This window comes from Furipterus horrens, unplaced genomic scaffold (genome assembly GCF_987537825.1).
Source record: "Furipterus horrens unplaced genomic scaffold, mFurHor1.1.pri manual_scaffold_6, whole genome shotgun sequence".
Lineage (NCBI taxonomy): Eukaryota > Metazoa > Chordata > Mammalia > Chiroptera > Furipteridae > Furipterus > Furipterus horrens.
In genome coordinates this window covers 14817914-14839069 of record NW_028327176.1, presented here as the reverse complement: position 1 = coordinate 14839069, position 21156 = coordinate 14817914, and the positions used below count along the sequence as shown (strand labels likewise).

General features: G+C 33.7%; 1 protein-coding gene across 2 annotated transcripts in view; it reads left to right on the top strand.

Moving 5' to 3' along the window:
* Nucleotides 1-845: 845 nt before the first annotated feature.
* SPDYA (speedy/RINGO cell cycle regulator family member A) overlaps nt 846-21156 on the top strand; it is a 27856-nt gene continuing 7545 nt past the window's right edge. For both annotated transcript variants that reach the window (XM_090280185.1, XM_090280183.1), the window contains exons 1-5: nt 846-1080; nt 3038-3096; nt 5135-5220; nt 9414-9585; nt 19386-19683. In XM_090280185.1, the coding sequence (XP_090136311.1) occupies nt 846-1080; nt 3038-3096; nt 5135-5220; nt 9414-9585; nt 19386-19683 (850 nt within the window). The remainder of the gene's footprint in view (nt 1081-3037; nt 3097-5134; nt 5221-9413; nt 9586-19385; nt 19684-21156) is intronic.

Below are 21156 nucleotides of genomic sequence, written 5' to 3'. Positions count from 1 at the left end.
TTTTTCATGTTGGTGGAGTCCATGTAAAAACTCATTGAAGGATTTTGCCATATGAGTGCACATGGTTGTTATTATGCATATTGTTAAATATTGATTGTTTAACTTTGTTTCAAGTTTTATTGGATTGTAGCACTGTGCACTCATGTACACTCACAACCTGCCACTCAATAGCATGCTCATACATTCAAGTTTAAATTTTAAAATGATCAGATTATAGGAATCCCTCAAAGTATATATACCATACATCTTTTCTAGAATCATTTTTTACTTTTCAATAAATATCAATAAATGCTATTGAATAAGTAAATTTTGTAACATAACTAGGAATTTACCAGAAAGAAAATATGTTCTTGTGGGGGGGTTGCTTTTTAATATAATACTTGAAATTGATTATAATTAAGTTCTGGAAATCATTTGTCTTAATCTATTTTAAAAAATTGAGGTGGCATATAACAAGCACACAATAAAACCATGTCAATGCGAGCAGAATAAAAAATTATCAGGAAAGAAGACTACCACAAATAGATTAGAAACTCAGCATAGATTTTATAATTAACTTTCAAATTTGATTTTGTGTTCCCTAGTAGTCAAAGCAAAATGGTGTATAGGATCTTATTTCTTGGAAAGAGGAGGTATATCAGTTACCCAAAGAAAGCATAGCATTTCTTAACAATGAATTCTAAAAGCACTTTCTCATGTGAGTCACTGTCACAACATTTTAGTAGCAAGTTCAATAACATTTCACATTACTGCCTCTGGTGGAATCATTCAATTAGTTGTTTTTATATTAGGAGTGTGATCAGTAATTGTACGTTTTACTTTTACAGGAATCTTGGGAAACCAAAATGAGGAATAATCAGCTGTGTTGTGAGACACCACCTACTGTTACTGTTCATGTAAAATCTGGGTCAAGTAGATCACATCAACCTAAAAAACCGATTAATCTGAAGCGTCCTATTTTTAAAGATAGTTGGCCAGCACCTGAGAAAAATGCGCAGAATAGCAACAAATCTAAACGCCTCAAAGGGCCCTGTCTGGTTATACAGCGTCAGGAAATGACTGCTTTCTTTAAATTATTTGGTAGGTTTAAAATATTGAAATAGCAGTAACCGGAGAGTACTTTTATAATAATCAAAGAGGGTGCTGTTATTTTCTGTCAGATTTCTCATTTCCAACCAAATCTGTTTTTGTTTTACTTAAGTCTTTTTTTTTTTTTTTAAATTTTGGGTTTTGTTTGTTTTGATTCTTTTGGATTAGAAATTCAGACTCATCTCACTTCTAGACTGCTTAAATCCAAGTGTCAAATGTAAATTCTGGGCAATTCAAATTCATAGCATGAGCTTTCCTTGACCTAAAGTAAAAATACTCCATGAATTCAGCTGAGCCTACCAACCCAGTTTGAGGGTTCCCCAAGACTTTTAGTGATAGAACTCAGCAAACTGGGAAGGTTAGTCAAGCTAGAGAAGTTTCAGTGTTATATCTGGGGAATATTGTTAAAAATTACCTATACTTTATTATCATGCTCAAATTCAAACTGATTCAAAATCAAAATCAGTTTGAATTTGTTCAGACAATGAGCTAGTAGGTGGTACTTTGATGATAAAAATTTTTTTAATCACCAAAAAGAAACTTCTACTGGCCAAGAAAAAGAAGGATTTTTTGTTTTTTGAGATAGGATAGTAGGGTAGACAGAATAAAGGTTAAGATAAATAGATTCTGGTAAACATCTGTGGTAAAGAAATCAAGTAGATACCACAGTCTGTAGATCCAGGTAACGAGCTTCCTTCTTTATAGAGAAAGGCAGATGGATGTGAGAGGAGACATCTGGGAACAAGAGTATTTACCCTGTTTAGAGGACAGAAATTTTTTTTTAAAACAGTGAGGGAAAGCTGCTTACAATTGAAAAGCAAAATGAGATATGAAGAAAAAATGTAAGTAACATAAGTAGAAAAAAATTTATAATGAATTTATAATTTATAGTATTCTCAGTCAGGGTCTATAATGCTGTTATAAGTTTGCCTTTCTATTAAAAGTAGAGCAAAATTATTGCCCACAACTTTTTAAATTATTCATAACTAATCATTAGAAGTAAGACGAAATACCTGCCTATACCACTTTAGGTAATTTAAGAAATAAAAGTGGAATTAATAAGGCAGAAATTAATTATTCTCAGAAAATCAGTACTTATTCTTGGAACTTTTCATGTATTTGACTACAATATCTCTAGGATGTAAAAATGAAAGTAGCTATGCTTTGTTATTTAAAATGAAAGGGGGAAATGGAAAAAAAGCAGATTTTCTCAGGTTATATTCTACAACTGTCATATATTTTGGGGTTATAAAATTAACATAAGTTTTTGACCTTTCTAGATATTATTATTTTTTAACAACATTTTTCTTTGTTGATCTTTTTGTCATTATATTCAGTTTCTCCGAAATTAAATGTTAATTATAAGTAATGAATAATGAATCTTCTTTATATAGACATTTTCATGTGTATTGGATAATATGTAATTGGACAGAAATAAATAGGAAGAAAGAAGCAGAATACAAACCTAAAAATACCCTGGGACCTAAAAGGAGAAAGGATAAAAAATTTAGAAAAAACATTTTAAAAAACAAAGTATTCATTAAGTCATTATTTCTTAGAGACTAAGTTCTCTATCAGATTCCATTTCCACCTGTTAAGGATTGATTTTGGAAAGTAATGAAGAGCTAATCTAGAGTTACCTAGACATATTTCTCAAAGAGCTGTTGGTATGTTCAATAAATCAAACACTTCTACCATTCCCGATTCAGTGTGAGCTATACTACATTAAGAAAAACCAGATGGTTAAACTGAAGGATAAAGCAGTGACTTTTTGTATAGTTCTTGCAATGGTAGATAAAGGACAGGACCGAAAACTACACCTCAGACAACACTGGTCCAGCCATTTTCTTTTGGTTCTAAGCATTATGTATAATCTCCTTAAGTAGAAATTCGTCATAAGAAAACATTCTATTTTTAAAAGACAAGTCATAGCTATCTTTTGTTGTAGATGATGATTTAATTCAAGATTTCTTGTGGATGGACTGCTGCTGTAAAATTGCAGACAAGGTAAATTTAGTAATATAATCATTAATATTATTATATTACTAGACCATCAGAACTTTAAAGAAACTTCATAAGAACTTCCTCTTATTAAGTTTAGGAAAAGAACTAGCCTGCATTCCTTCTTCAAAGTGGAATCCTTACACATTGTTTTTTTGAAATTAGCATGTACTATAGATTCATTATATATTTTGAAGAATTGTAGAATATTATTGATTTTATTTAAAAAACCTTAAGACTATCTGTTCGATTGAAAACAAGAATCAGTATAGACTTAATATACTTTGATCAGAATTACTACTTTTTTTCAGGCTGTGGAGAAAGAATATTCTGAGATTCATTCCACTAAGGCAGTCTGTTATACATTTTAATATTTTGTAGGTAATTTATATAAAACAAATCCCAAAAATCTTATATAGCAAAATTAGCTTATCATGTGCTTTATTTAGGAATCAATGTTTCATTTTAAAAATGCTAGCTTGCCTACTAGGGACTTTGATGTTTCTATACTCTAAAGATTTAGCTGAACAGTTCTGATTTCAGCTTTGAAAATGCCATCTTAGACTAGGTAATCATATCAGAAAATTCAACATGACTTCACATCACACTTAATACGCCAACTGATTAAAAAGGGAATGAATGGAAGACTAGCTTATGATTAAATACGCACTAAGTTAATACTGGTATGAAGTTTTTTAAATTTCAGGTTTAAGATAACAGACAAAATTAGAGGTTTTTTTTTTTTTTTTTTAAGTCTGGAAAAGTTCAACCATACACAATTTTGGGTAGAGATTAGAACAAAGACCCTCCATGTGCCTACCCCACTATAACAATCAACTACTGACTATTCTTATTTTCCTAATCCTTACTGGAGGATATGTTTATTGATTTTAGAGAAAAAGATGGAGGGAGGGAAAGAGAAAGACAGACATAAATGTTGATCAGTTGCCTCCCATGCAGGCCCCAACCAGGGATTGAACGCCCAACCTAGGTATGTGACCTGACCGGGTATTGAACCCATTACCTTTTGATCTTCAGGACGACGCTCCAACCAACTGAGCCACCTGGTCAGGGTCTGTTTACCATTCTCGTTTCTTCCAATCCCTTTCCCTAAAAGTGAATCCCAGGCATCCTAATATTTTATCCATAAATGTTTCAAGATGTATCTCTAAAAGATGACATCTTTTTAAACATAATCACAATGTCACTAACACTTTTAAAAATTGATGGTACTGCCTTAATATCATATGAAATTCATGTTGTTTTAAACTTGATGATTTTAAGACATTACAGTAATGAAAGTTGTTGGACAGCAGGGGGCAGTGCTTTTAAAGCAACTAACCAGGAGCGCTATATTTTAGCACAATTTCAGGAGTCCACTGAAAATCGCATATGGCCAATCCTGTGAAGGTAGGATGAAGAGGCATTTTATGAGAGGGAATCTAATATATCAGTATTATAGCTTGTTTTTAAGTTAACAACCAGAGCCTGGCATAGTGTCCTAATACCAGAATAGATACGTGTCTTTTTAATAATAAACTTAAAACACTTTTTTTTTCACTTAAAGCCATGTTATTCTAATTTTTTGTTAGTTATTTTTAAAGGATTATGTTAAAAAGTGAATATGGATGTCTGTAACTGAAAGGATTCAGGGGGAAAATTGTATATACACATACATCAAGCCAATGTGGCAACTTATTAACAATTGGTGAATCTAAGTGAAGGATGTATGTTTATTCATTTTATGATTATTTCAACTTCTCTATAGGTTTGAAATTTAAGATAGAAAAAATTGGGTTTTGGTTTAAAAAATCTTGGCAATAAAATTTAGGAGTTCATTCTAGTTGTAATCTTAATTGTGATAAATGATCAAGAATTATTTTTCACTGTTCACGTGGATTACAGGAAGCCAAAAAATGACTCAAATAGGTAATTCTATAATAAGAATAAATAATGCTTTATTGTTTAAGCTTATTATTGATCTCAATAACTATTTTAAAGCCATTTACTTATGAAAGCAAAACTTCTAATTTTTTCCCAATAGTACCTTTTGGCTATGACCTTTGTTTATTTCAAGAGGGCCAAATTTACTATAAATGAGCATACCAGGATAAATTTCTTCATTGCTCTGTAAGTATGTTTTCTACTAAGTGATTTTTTGTGGTAGTTCTTTATAATATATATGATACTTTATTTCAAACAGGCTGTTTAAAACAGGCTGTATATCTTTGAATACACATACTGTACTTGGATATTTTATGTTCTTTTCATTGATCTTATTCTGCTTTATGCCTAAGACTTATTATTAAATATTCCGCTTGAATTTTATTGTACCTTTTACTTTTTTCAGATTGTTTTATATAAATTATTCCAAATTTTCCTCTTTTGGATTTACTTTTTTATTTTTTTAAGATGGAATATTTTCTTTGAAATTTCCAGTTAATATATAATATTATCATCATAGCTCTTTTACATTGAACAACTTGCTGAAAATGCTCTCGACATACTCATTGTGGATTTAGGTCTGTAATCTAGGAGTTATTCATATCTGATACCCATAGTGTCCTCTCATTGTTTCACTTAGCACACTGTACTTCGACCAAGGCATATTGTTTTTCAGTTCTTCCATTGACTTTGTATTAGACAGTATATACTAGCTTTGTGATCTGGTAAGTGGTCTTAATGACATGGCTTTTCAATATATAGATCAAAATTCTGCTAGAATTGGTGTAAATTAGGAATATGTATCTCAATCTCAAAACTTTCTACCCAGTACCTGGATATAGTATTACAGTTTGGAAATGTATGAATATAATTTTAAGTACTTAACTAAAGAACTACTACATATAAAAATATTTAAGTTGAATACCACAACAACTGTTAGATAAACTTTTACTCAAAGTCTCTTTAGTTCAGAATCAAAGGATTTGATCATTGCATGTATTCAGGAGACACATTTCCACATGCATAGGGAAAAATAAATTCAATATAAAATTTAGTGATGATTACTAAATTAGGCGAATATAATAGTATTAGCTAATACTGAGTATTATGTGCAAGGCACCACCAAGATTTATATAAGCTCATTTCATCTTCCCTATGAGATACACTTTTAAATTAGCCCCATTTTACAGATAGGAAGATTATGACAGATTAAGTACTTTCCAAGATCACGAGTTAGTAAGCATCAGAGCTGGGGCACAAATTCATGGATGACTTGCCAATGGCCAAATTCAGCCATTGACCACTAGCTATAATGCCATTCACATGTCTCTTAGTATTGCATTATATCTGTATGTTGATGTAATATCTATTTTGTAGTTTTTTTCTCATCTGAAAATTAACAACAAATCTAAAGAAGCTTAAGTCTTACTAGATACCTTAAATTGGATTTATTTGACTTTTTTTAGAAAGGTTATTATCAGTGAAGCACTGTTTCAACTTCCACTATTGAGACAGTCTTTGAAGTTGCATTGCATGTTATATTATAAGCTTCCTATTAAAAATAACATGAATTATAATTTTCCTTCTATATCTAATCATACTTTTTGTGTAGCCTGACTCAACAGTTCTTCTCCATATTTTCTCAATTAGCCATAGTTCTAACTCAAGTTCTTTTCCTTTCTATATATTCTTATAGCCCTGAACTTCAATTATCATTCTTATCTCTTTTACAGTTATTTGTTTCATACTCAGTTGCCTCTTTGACTTGACTATTGTGTAAAAAAAAATGGACTCTGCTCCAAGGAAATCTTAACTATTTCCATCTAGAAAGGACCTTACATGTATTCAATGCAGATATTTCATCACATTGAGCCTGAAAAATTGTTAATCTAGAGTAGAATCATGATGTCTGGATGCCGTAGTACATTATAGATTTTCCATGTTTCACTTAGTAAGCATGAAAGGGACCAATCTCCTGCTCTATCTACCCTGTACTAAGAACTATCAGGGATATTAAAGGTAAGAAATTACTTTAGGTAACTTTACAGAGGACAGGATTTGACTGATATAACTAAATGGGTTTAACAATTAGGTGCTTTATAATAAGGTAATATTAAAATATGTAGTTATTTTAAGGGAGGATAAATAATATGTAGATACTCACTTTATAATTAATGTAACTAAACATAAATATGCACATGGTTTTAGAAAGTACATAAGAGGGTATGCAATTAAAAGTAAGTCTTCCTCCTATTTCAAAACCTTTGCCTCCCTTCTCAAGGAGAATTAACTATTTCATGTGTATCTGACTAGAAATAATTTTCTATACATGAACTAGTGTGTATATTACATGAATAGAAGTGTACGCTATACTTCTGTACCTTAAAAATTTTTTAATGCGAAATATGTATGAAAGAACATATGGTATGTATAGCTATAGTTCAGTTTTTTTGCAGAATAATATTCTATCATTGCTTATATATTTGACTTTTTTTCTACCATCTTGTTCTGTACTTTCTATATGTCCCATTTTTCCCTTTTTTTTTTTTTTTTTTTTTGGTTGAGATTTAAAAATTTTTTATTTTCTGATGCTATTTTTACCTCTGCTTGTTTAAAAATTATGCAGTCTATATCTATTATTTTAGCAATTACCCTAGTTATTTTTAATCACACAAGCATTTTAACTCCAATCATCCCCTTCCCCAACTTATATTCTCTTGTTTTGCAATTCTCTAGTTCTCTCTGATGCCCAGAAAATGTTATTATTTTATACATTCAACATTTGTTTATATTTACCCATATATATATATATCTTTGCTTTCTGTTCCTTCTTGTATCTCAAACCTTCCTCTTAGGATCATTTGCCTTCTTTTCTGACTGCTTTTAAGACCCTTTTTTTCTTTGTTGTTTATATATTAATTCCAACACTTCAAGCTTCAGGGTCAGTTTCTCCTCATGATGCCTTAAGTGTTTTGTAATTTTTTTTTATTGTAAGTTGCTTATTTTTCTTGGAAAGTCATCTAGGGGGCTTGCAATATTTCCAATGGGAAATCTACTCCATCCTTATCTCTATTCTTATGTTATTCAGCTTACCTTTTTTTCTCTGACTGCTTTTAAGACTTTCTCTTGATCGCTGGTTTTGAGCAATTTGATTATGATGTGCTTGGTGCTTTGGGCTTCAATGAGCTTCTTTGTGGGTTTATGATTTTCATCAAATCTTTAAAATCTTTAGCCATTTATTTCTTCAAATATTTTTTTTCTTTCACTGCCCTCTTTATGGACTCCGATTTCACCTTTATTAGGCTGCTTTAAGTTGTCTCATGGTTCATTGATGCTCTGTTTATTTTTATTTCTTTTTCTCTGCATGTTTAATTTGGGATAGTTTATACTGTTGTCTTCAATGCACAAGTCTTTTCTTCTGCAATATTTAATCTGCTATTAATTCCACTCAGTGTATTTTTCATTGTATACCTAGTTTTCATCTCTGAAAGTGTGTCTTATCTTTTTGAACATCTGGAATAGTTATAACTTTTAATGTTCTTGTCTGTTACTTCTACCATGTGTGTCAGTTTTGATTAATTATTCTACTTACTATTGTGTTTTCCTGCTTCTGTGTATTCCTGATCTCTTTCAAGCATTTGACAGGATACTGGTTTCTGTTTCTGTCTTAAGAATATTACCTGATTGTGGCAAAAGACCGTAAGAAAGGATTAGAGGGAACAGTGCCTAACATTTACCCAGGGCTGGAAATAGTGTCTATTCCAGCCGTACTGAAAAGTCTCATAATTCACAGGACAGGGAGTATTTAGGAAGGTCTTGCCTCACTCGTCTGGAATAATTAGCCCCAGACTGAGTATTATTCTAGATCTACCTACCAAATCATAAAAGCAACACCTGAAAGGATCAGACTGTTTCCAAGTAACTGCAGCCCAGAACAAAGCTCAAGATGTATAGGAATACACAAATATTTAGAACTCATTAAGGAAAATTTGTTGTATCTTTATTTATATTTTATTATTTTTTAAATTTTATTTATTTACTTTTAGAGAGAGGGGAATGGAGGGAGAAGGAGAGGGAAAGAGACATCAACATGTGGTTGCCTCTTGCACACCCCCAACTGGGGACCTGGCCTGCAACCCAGGCATGTGCCCTGACTGGGAATTAAACTGGCAACCCTTTGGTTCACAGGTCGGCGCTCAGTCTGCTAAGTCACACCAGCCAGGGCTGTATCTTTATTTTTGAGCTGTTATTTCCTCAATTATGAGTAAGGTTGAACTTCTTTTAATGTGTTTATAGTGATTTGCATTTTTTTGCGAACTGCCAATTCCTGTCCTTTACCTATTTCTTTTTTTTTTTGAGTTGTTGGTCTTCTTTGTTAGGTACCTGGCTAATACAGTAGAAGAAGATGAAGAAGAGTCCAAATATGAAATATTTCCCTGGGCTTTAGGAAAAAACTGGAGAAAATTGTTCCCTAATTTCTTAAAGTTAAGGGATCAACTCTGGGATAGAATTGATTATAGGGCTATAGTAAGTAGGCGGTGCTGTGAGGAGGTAAGATTTTAAAATATTTTATATATGTAATCTCTGTCTTCTGTTCATATAATTTCCCTTGTCTTGTTTTTTAATGTGCTTCTAACATTTCATTTAGTTTTTGTAAAATAAGGGTCGACCATTAACTTGATGGTTACTATGAATACAACTTGTGCATTATAATGTCGATGTTTTAATTTTATATCACAAGAATTTAAAATTGTTATTTGTGTTTTTCAGAGCAGCTTACTTCTGTAGCATTTTTATCTTAGTGTGTTTCTCTTGTCTAAAAGATCACCAGTATATTAGAAAAGGATAATGTGCACATTTCAAAATATCACCGGAGTTGAATAATAGTTTTCATTAAATAAAGTATATGAAATTTCAAGTCCCCAAGATTGAAATATGAATTGCATGATATAAAATTTATATAAATTTAAATATCTTTAAGAATCATACCTTTTTTTCACATAAAATACATAAAGTTTTCTTGATGCCAGATTTTATTATGATAAAGCGGAAGGACACAAAAAAATTAAAAATTGGTTATTTTACCTAATGCTCTGGTTTTCAGTAAAGAAGAAAATTAATGTTTTAAACTAAAGAAAAAAATTGAGTAGAAAATTAAATGAAGGCAGTGACCACTGGAAACCAGGACTAGTTCAGAAAAGTTTGGTGAATGTGAGCCAGCTAATGCTAGAATTAAATAAAGTCATATCCAGTTAAATAGACCAAAAGAGAGAATGGATTAATGTCAAACCTGAGGGAGAACTTTAGGAGTGTGGTACAAAACCTTTCCAAGAACTAATCATGTTAATTACATTTATTAATGAGGTTAATATATAGCAGGTATGCATATTTTTGTAGATTAAATCAGGAGGATTCTTGAATGTTGGGAAAAATACAAGGATTCAGAGATAACTTAGAAAACTGTACAGCAGGCCAAGTCTTTACAAGATTAAATTCAATAGAAAAATATTAAAAATGGGATGTATAAGGCTCCCATAATTTAAGGATCCTTGTTAATTAAAGGATCTATATGACACATTCCAATTACAGGGCATTGGAAGAGTCCTGTTTTGTTATTTTTTGTCACTTATCTCTCCATGTCAAGAGGGGTCACCTGTGCACCTTTGCCATCCTTGGACGTGATAGTCCAAGCAAGGCCTTATTTGAGCACTCTGATTTTTTCATTGTAAACACTTCAAGCCCCATGGAACACTCAGTTTAAGAGCATGGAGTGGGCACTAAAACAAGAGGCCAGGATAGACAATACTCACTTCATGGCAGGTTGCCCACCTACTCTTAAGATATAATGACCATACCTCAGACAAGGGATTGATCTCCAAAATATATAAAGAACTTACACATCTCAACACCAAGAAGACAGACAACCCAATTAAAAAATGGGCAAAAGACCTGAACAAACACTTCTCCAAGGAGGATACACAGAGGGTCCATAGACACATGAAAGAATGCTCAACATCACTAACCATCAGAGAGATGCAAATAAAAACCACAATGAAATACCACTTTACACCTGTCAGAATGGCCATCATCAACAAATCAACAAACAAGTGCTGGCGAGGATGTGGAGAAACGGGAACCCTATTGCACTGTTGGCGGGAATGCAGGCTGGTGCAGCCACTATGGAAAAGAGTATGGAATTTCCTTAAAAAACTAAAAATGGAACTGCCTTTTGAACCAGTGATTCCACTGCTAGGATTATACCCAAAAAATCCTGAAACCCCAATTCAAAAGAACTTATGCACCCCTATGTTCATATCAGCCCTGTTTACAATAGCCAAGTGCTGGAAACAGCCTAAGTGCCCATCTGTAGATGAGTAGATTAAAAAACTGTGGTACATCTACACAATGGAATACTATGTAGCAGAAAGAAGAAGGAACTCATGCCATTTGCGACAACATGGATGGAACTAGAGAGAATTATGCTTAGTGAAATAAACCAGGCAAAGAAAGAAAAATACCATATGATATCACCTAATACAGGAGACTAAGGAACAACACAAACAAATGAACAACATTGAACAAGGAACAGAATAACAGTTATCAGGGGGAGAGGAGGGAGGGAGAGAAGGGGGATAAGTAAGGGAAAGGTTTAGTCAAAAAACCTGTATAAATGACTCATGGACAACGTGGTGGGGAATGACTGTGGGAGAAGGGGTGGGCTGGATGGGGGTGACAATGGGGGGAAAATGGGACAACTGTAATTGAAAAACATTTTTTAAAAAAAGATATAATGACCAGTATTTTTAAATTGCAACAACTTTAATTTACACTATTGAAACTGGAATTACCACAGTTGCTGGCACCAGACTCTTAAAGAGCCAGAGAATGGAGTGACTTAATGGTGTATGTGTAAAAGACTAAAATGTTTCAGACAGCTGTAAACAGTTGTGTAATAGGGTTTACAGAAAAGTTTAGTCTCTCAAGATTCAACACGGAGAACTACAGATATCTCTACTAATTTCAGATCTACATATCAAATTTCCTATTTATATTTCATTATCTAGTAGATACCTCAAACTTAACATGCCAAAAATTGTATTTTGATCGCCCTCCATAGACTTCCAAATCTGCTCCTCCTGCAATATTCCACATATTAATAAATGGTAACTTCATCCTTCTAGTTGTTCAGGCCAAAAAGCTGTCACCCTAGACTGCTCTTTTTCTTGCATTTATATCTTAAGAAAATATTCAGCCTCTGCCCTGACCAATGTGGCTCAGTTGATTGAGTTTTTATCCTGCAGGGCAAAAGGTCACCTGTTCGATTCCCAGTCAGGGCACATGCCTGGGTTGAGGCGTGTACGAGAGGCAACCGATCAATGTTTCTCTCACACAGTGATGTCTCTTTCTCTCTCTCTCTCTGTTTCTCTCTCTCTCTCTCCTTCCTTTCCCCCCTCTCTAAAAATAAAGAAAATCTTAAAAAAAAATCCAGCCTCCTGCCACTTCTCACCTCCTTCATCACAAAAACCTACTTTGATGGTCATCTCTTGCTTCAATTATTGCCATAACCTTTGAAATAGTCTCTTATGATCTTTCTTCCTAAGTGTCTATTCTTTATACAGCAGCCAGAGTAAATCTTTCAAAAGGCAGGTCAAATAATGACTTCTCTACTGAAAAGCCTCAAGGCCTCCCATCCCACACAGAGTAAAAGGCAAAGTCCTTATCGTGGCTCTACATAGTCTGCCACTCTCCTCCTCTCTTTGACTTCATCCCCGATTCTTGCTAACTCCACTCCAGCCACAGTGGCCTCCTTGCTGTTTCTCAAACACAGCAAGGGCACTCCCACTTTAGAATCTTTGTATTTGCCTTTTTCCTTACCTGGAATGGTTTTCCCCCCAGATATCTGTATGTTTCACTTCCTCACTTCATTCAAGACTCTGCTTAAATATTACCTCAGAGAAAGTTTTCCTTACCACCTTATATTGAATAGTGTCTCACTCAATGGAATACATAGAAGAGTCCAAAAATAAACCCTCACATTTATGTTCAATTGAATTTTGACAAGGGCACCAAGAAAATTCCATAGGGAGAGAGACTCTTTTTAACAAATGGTGTTGGGACAATTAGATATCCACATGCAGAAGAATGCAGCTGGACCCCTACTTTATATAATATATAAAAACTAACTCAAAATGGATGAAAGACCTAAATATAAGAACTAAAAACTCTCACCCTCCCCTCCACACCCCCACTCTTATTAGGGATTTCTGGACCCAAGGGTAGGTAGGACGACGACCATGTCCAGCTTGAAGCAGCTAGAGGAGCTTGAGACCTTCGCCCATTGTCCTTTACAAGATTACAAAGGGTCTTAATATCTGAGAGGGAGGGATAGTTATTTTTTACGAACCATGGGTATGGACTTGGGGGGGGATGCTGGGGGAGGGAGATACTGGGTGGAGGGGAGTAAAGGGGAAAAAATTGGAACTACTGTAACAGCATAATCAATAAAATATATTAAAAAAAAAAAAAAAAAAAAAGAACTAAAAACTCTTAAAACATAGGGGTAATTCTTCATGACCTTGGATTATATTTCTTAGCTATGATACCAAAAGCACAAGAAACAAAAGAAAACACAAAGTAGACATCGTCAAAATTTAAAACAACCTTCAAAGGACACCTTCAAGAAAATGAAGACAACCCATAAAATGGGAGAAAATTTGTGCAAATCATCTGTCTTATAAGGGACTTTTATCTGGAATATAAAGAGCTCTTACAACTCAATAATAAAAAGAAAACCCAATTTTAAAAGGCGCAAAGGATCTGAATAGGCATTTCTCCAAAATGGGCAAAAAAGGACATGAACAGTTTTGCTCAACATCAGTGATCAGAGAAATACAAAAGCAAAACCACAAGAGGATATCACTTCACACCCACTAGGATGGCTATCATAAAAAGGCAGATAATTACAAGTGTTGATAAGAATGTGGAGAAATTTGAACCCTTATTCACTTCTTTTGGGAATGTAAAATGGTGCAGTTGCTTTGTAAAACAGCCTGGCAGTTCCTCAAAAAGCTAAACATAAGGTCCATATGACCCAGCAATTCTACTTTCTAGATCTATAGTTAAGAAATGAAAACCATGCCCACAAAAAAACTTGTACACGAATGTTCACAGCAGCATTATTTATAATAGTCAGAAGCGGAAACAACCCAAATGTCCAACAACTAATGAATAGATAAACTATGTTATATCCATACAATGATATATTACTTGGCAATTAAAAGGAATGAAGTACATGCTACAACATGGATGAAACATGAAAGTGTTACACTAAGTAGAAGAATCCAGCCGCAAAGGACCACACCTTGTATGACTGTATTTATATAAACTGTCCAGAATAGACAAACTGAACGAGACAGAAAGTGATTGCCACAGGCTGAGGGAGGGAGGAAGGGGATGTGACCGCTTTCTTTGTGGAATGATGAAAATGTTCTAAAACTGATTGTGGTAATAGTTGTGCAACTATGAATATCCTACAAGCCATTAAATTGTACACTTTAAATGGGTGAATTGTATGGTATTTGAGTAATATCTCAATAAAGCCAATAAAATAGCAAGTAGTACCTCCTTTTCCTGTTTTTCTTCATAGCACTTAATCACCATATAACATACTCTGTTTTACTTACTTATCTTGCTAATGTCTATTTTGCCCCACTTGAATATAAATTCTAAGAGGGCAGGGTCTTTACTTTGTTCTTGTTATAACTGCAGTGCCTAGAACAGTGCCTGGTGTATAGTAGATACTCAGCAAATATTGCTGACTGACAGAATGACTGAAACTTAAGACTTCCAATTCTTTTTCATACTTGTTTATACATGAAAAAGAAAAAAACGCTTTTTCACAGAGCTCACTTAACACTTTCTTTAGGGCCAGATAGGCTTTTCTTCTCTTCCAACAAGATACTCTTGAATCATGATGATGTATAGGAAAGGTAACTACCTAATCACATTTTTTCCTATTCTCTTTAGTATTCATTCAACAGCTTATTTATGAGTAAGACACCGAGTCCAGGGTTTATTAGAAGTATTACATCATCCTTGCCCTGAAGTTTGCTGCATTAAAGTAGCAAGAGATGCTTAGAAATTTAGTTAAGTTTGCTATGCATTTGTTATTGAGAGCCTGGTACTGCCATAATGCCAAGCCAATTCTTTATTTTCATATTGTACAATAAACCTGTTTTGATAGCAGCTACAAACTGGTTTATAATAATAATAATCTATATTTGCATTGTACTTATAAATTTATAAATATTTTAATATATCCTCATAAAAATGCCTCTGAGGGTTATAGCATTCTCACTTTAAGGCTGATGAAACTGAGGACCAACAAGGTTGAGATTTACTCAAGATCTTACACTAATTGTCAATCAGAACTCGATCTCACAACTAAGGACTTCACAATGTTCTATTTTCTCTAGCCTCCACCTCTCATTGACTAGTTTAGAAAATGCATTTACCTCTGTTATTTCATCTCAGGAATTAAACAGCATAAGTATTCTCTATTTTACAGATGAAGAAACTGGCATAGAAAGGTTGTGACTTGTCCATGGTCCTTCAGTAAATAAGTGGCAGGGCCAGCTAGTACTTAAATTTGGCACACTTTCCATTATACGCCACTGTCAAACGAACTTATTCTCTCCTTTGAGATAATGTGAATTTTATAATTTGTCTCCTATTATTTAAACCCTGGCTGCTGCAGAGAAGCTAAGAGCCAACTTTTATCCTTGACCACATTAACTCTTACCCTTTATTACTGGCAAGTCTGTGTTCCCACTTTAGGTATAGTTTCCCTTTTGGGTCCTACTTTAATGAAAAAAAATTCATTTTCTCTTTTTAAAAACTGCCTCAAATCCTTTTTTAGAGAGAGATGAGGAATGATTAAATTGAAAAATTTACATAGGGCTTCTCCAAAAAAGAATAAAGAACTATTTCAACCTACTTGATCTGATCTTATCATCTTACAACCAGCTTATCTTTTATGACATCAGCTCCTCTGAGGTGAAATTTATTTAGGTTGGTGACAGCTTAATTTCTTGATTGGTTCACAGATTATGGAGAATGCCAATCTGATGAGAAAAAGACTTCCTCTTTTATCAAGAGGAAGTTTATTCTTGTTATGTACTCTGGCTTAAATGGCACAATATCATCATAGCTGGCTTCTCTGTCAGCTACTACTTGATTCCAGATTAGGAATTTAGAAAGCAAGCAGCAATGTGATATAAGCAATGCTATGGACAAAATAATCCAATGATAGTATGCAGAAGAGATCCAATATAGGGGAGGTGCTGGAGACTGTTATACTCCCTATAGGTCAGGACGAAAGGTGTAAACCCAGTGCCAAAGAAAAATCAATGTTACAGAGTTATAGTTATTACTTGGTGACCAATTGTTGGTTAGAGGGCATATGGGAGAGTGAGCTGTCAGAGTTTCAGGCCTACATAATGAAAAGTGATGGGTTCCATAATGCAAACTGGTTTATGGGGAAGATAAGGAATTTGGTATTAGACATATGAATTTAAGGTGATAATTGGATAAATGACTTGTCAACAGGTATGAGTCACAACATTCAAGTGATGTTTAAAGTTTGGTAGAGAAGAGATCCAAGGTGACAGTAATATTAATACTTTTGAGCACTTGCCAGGCACTGTTCTAAGTACTACACATGTACTAACTCACAATTCTTATAGCTAGCCAGGTAATCCCAGGTGAGGAAACTGAAGCACAGAAAGGCTCTCTCACTTTTCCTAGGTCACACAAGCAGTAAAACAGCATACCAGTTTTCAAACCCAGGTAGTCGGATTCCAGTGCTGTTAAGACTTATACTAGACTACCTCTTGAGGTTACAGAGTACATATACAAAAACAAAAAACAAAAACAAAACAACAACAAAAAACAACCCAGAAGGCCAAGTATTGTATTTTAGAAACATCCACCAAAGGCAGCAACAAAGATCACTAAAAAATTACAGAAGAGTAAGATAAAGTAAAAACTAGGATAACGTATCTAGTAGGTAAAATGCCAATGCTTCAGAGTAGTTACCTTCATAATGAAGAATCATAGAATTTGATGACTGTAAGTGACTTGTTTTCTAATATATAAAAGACACCTTATGGCCCAGAAAGTTATGTAATTTGCTTAAGGTCATAGAGCTAATTGAACTAAGACAAAAATCCTGCTCCCTTGATCCTGGTACAGTTTTGTTTTTAATCTACTGCTGTTATCACAATAACGTTCTAATTGTGTATAAAATGTGTTTAAATTATACATAGTATATATTTAAAAGTAAACAAGTGTGTGTACATGTATTTTTCTAGCTGGGTTAGCATGTGGAGAGACAATGATGCTTAGCATATTGCAGAAAGAACAGTTTACCAAACCCATTTTGTATCCTTTGCTTCATATTTCCCTCTGCTCTTCTCACTAGACTTTGCTATAAGATTCCTATAAAAGTCATGTTATTGAAGGTTCATAATGTCAGTGGCCTCTAGTCCTTAATTTTTATCTGTCATTAGAAATACTTAAGGACAATAATATTGTGTGGAGGGCATTTAATATAGAGGTATATGGGAGACTATTCCTACACAAAGGGGACTTTCAGGAGAATAGGTTACATGCATAAAAAGATAATTTGAGTATTGAACACATATATGCCAGAAGTTCTAATACAGCATTAAAAATAAAACAAGGCAACCAAAAGCAGGAGTTTTTAGAAAGGTGGAACTTACGCTGAGCATTGAGGGATAGGTAACACTTAGACAAAGGGAAAGGACGTTTCAGACATGGGAAGTAAAGAGATTGAAGTGTTGAGGAAAAATAGTAGATAAATATAGAAGGAATAAAAAAATTCTGATATTCTACTTTCTCACTTAGGTACTCTGAGTCTAGTTTTATATGGTTTAAAAATATGTTTATTGAGGAAACACCTCTATTTACTTCTACCTTTTAAAATATGTGTAACTTTATTACGTCTTTGGTTGAAAACTTTTTTGAGGGATTTAAAAGAAATGGATTATAAAATAAATTCAGTCCTAAAATATACTTTTTAAAAAGTAGCATAACTAATATTCTTTATGCCATTTATCTCAGGAAGGCTACAGTAATCCCACTTTCTTGAGTGACTGGTCTTAACCTAGGGGTTTTAAGGTACTTATTTTTTAACAGCAAATGGCCTTTTTTCTTTCCAAATAAAAATTTACACACAATCCCCAAAATTGAGCTTCTGAGCCTGCTCTCTTTCTGTTAGTCCTGCTTAAGACTCCCCCGCCCCCAAATAGTCTGTGAAGCCTCAGGGTTCCTCAAAACAGTTTGAAAATCACTGGTCAAGACCATTAATAGGGCACTAACACTTAGATTTTACAGTTTTCATTCACTTTGGGTCACTGATAACTGCAACTAAACATTTTTGCTTAAAAGTAACATTCTACCATTCTGCTAGGAGTTTTAGACATCATGAGGTTCATATAGGTACAGTTCCCTCGCTTGTCTTCTTAAATAGCTATCATTTGTCAATTACTTATGATGTGATACAGACTTTACACATATCTAACCCTCAGATCAATCCTGTGAGGCAGATAGTGCCCCCATTTTAGATGTAAAGAAATTGAGCCTCTGAAAGGTTAAGTAACTTGCCCACTCATGCAGCTAGCAAGCGGCAGAGTCAGGGTAAGAAACTTATCTATCCTGACTCTAAAAGCAGTGTTTTACCTAACAAACTTTAGACAACAATGCCTGACATGTAGTGAGAAATCTTAAGGGCTTTCTAAATAACTTCTGTAATCCTCGCAACAACCCTCTAAAGTAGACACATTCTTTTCATGTTACAGATGAGGAAACTGAGGAACAGAATGGTTAAGTAACTTACCTGTATTCTTTCTACATCTATTGCCATAATTGTAAACGTTTTAAGATTACCCTAACGTATATAGTTAGAAACCTCAATTAAACACATTTTCAGCCCAGTACACCCCAAAGTTAATAATTATTTTGGGATAACTCTATTGTCTTTTACAAACTTAAAATATTCATAATTTAAAAACCCAAGAAGTTTGCTTCAGTCTTATTTCCTATTTGCAATAATTTAAATACTTTCAATTATTGTCTTAAGGATCCAAGCAATGAATCACTTTATAGGTAAATACTGCTATATCTGGAGATGCTTTTTTTCCCCAAGCTCAGTAACTTAGGTTTTTAAGTCTAGTTTTAGAGGTAGCTGATCTTTAGTTATATTTTTTGTATGAAATTTTACTAAAATGTAAAAACTTATAAAAATTCTAAAAGAAAGCTTTCCACTATAGGTTATGGCCATTGCTCCAACCCATTTTATATGGCAACGAGAACGCTCGGTGCATCACAGTGGAGCTGTTAGAAACTACAACAGAGATGAAGTTCAACTGCCCCGGGGACCTAGTGCCACACCGGTAGATTGCTCACTCTGTGGTAAAAAGGGAAGATATGTTAGACTGGGATTGTCTTCATCATCGTCTTCATCAAGTGATACAGTAGAGGTGATGGAAAAACACTCTCAGGAATCACACAACGCAATCTCAATGGGTGTAATAGTTGATCCTTCTCAAGCTTATAGCTATGCTCAAGGTATGATTTAGTGATGTGTCAGAATTAGATTTATGCAAGTTATTAATAAATCCAAGTTAGTTATTAACCTAGTCAGTCCTTAACAGTCGGGGAAACATAACATATACTACAGCAATATAAATTAAATCAGCACTGAAAGTCTTTCCCTTTTCAGTTACTTTTTGTGTTACTGTTTTTGTTGGTAGCTTACTTGAAGATTTTTAATGAGATTTATGTTAAAGTGAAACCTTATCACCATGGGTCTTGAGTATTTTAGGTATTAAGTATTTTAAGAGCACTTAAAATGTTTATTTTAATTTTTATTTATTTATTTGAGAGAGAGAGAGAAACATTGATTTCTTGTTCCATTTATGCATTCATTGATTGATACTTGTATGCGCCCTGACAGGGGATCAAACCTGCAACCTTGGTGTATCAGGGCAATGCTCTAACTAACTGAGCTACCCAGCCAGGGCCAAAATATTTATTTTATTCAAAAGAAGTTTTAAGAAGAAAATAAATTTATTGGTAATTTCATCTAGTTTTATCAGTGATTATTTGTTTCCTTCTGTACTTTTTTAATTTTAAAGGTTTAATAGTATTATGCTATATGGTTGAAAAAGAAACACAGAAGTCCTTTGTCTTACCCCTTCTTCTTTTTCTATATACTTTTAAAATTGAGATATAATTGAAATATAACATTTAGTTTTAGATATACAACATGATTTGCTGTATGTATATATTGCAAAATGATTACCACAATAAGTTAACATTCATCACCAATTCTTTTCTTGTGATGAGAACTTTGAAGGTCTGTTCTCTTGGCAGCTTCCAAGTATCCAGTACAGTGTCATTGGCTGTAATCACCATGCTGTACATTACATTCTCAGGATTTATCTATCTTATAACTGGGAGTTTGTGCCTTTGACCACCTTCATCCATTTGCCTGCTCTCCTAACCCAACCTTTGGAAACCACCAATAGGTACTTTGTATCTATAAGTTCTGGTTTTTGTTTTTGTTTTTTAAGATTCCACATATAGGTGAGATCACACAGTATTTATCTTCCTCTAACTTATTTCACTTAGCATCATGTCCTCAAGGTCCATCCATGTTGTTGAAAATGGCAGGATTCCTTTTTTTTTTTTCTTTTCTTTTCTTTTTTGGCTGAATGATAATTCCATTGTATATATATGCCACACTTTCTTTATCCATTTATCCATTGGTGGACACTTAGATTGTTTCTATGTCTTGAATATTGTAAAGTGGCAGTAATCATGAGGGTGCAGATTCTTTTTGAGATAGTGATTTTGTTTCCTTCACATAAGTACCCAGAGTGATATTTCTGGATCATATGGTAGTTTTATCTTTAATTTTTTGAGGAGCCTCCATACTGCTTTACATATTGGCTGTGCCAATTTACATTACTACCATCAGCATACAAGGGTTACCTTTTCTCCACATCCTCACCAACACTTATTTCTTGTCTTTTTGAT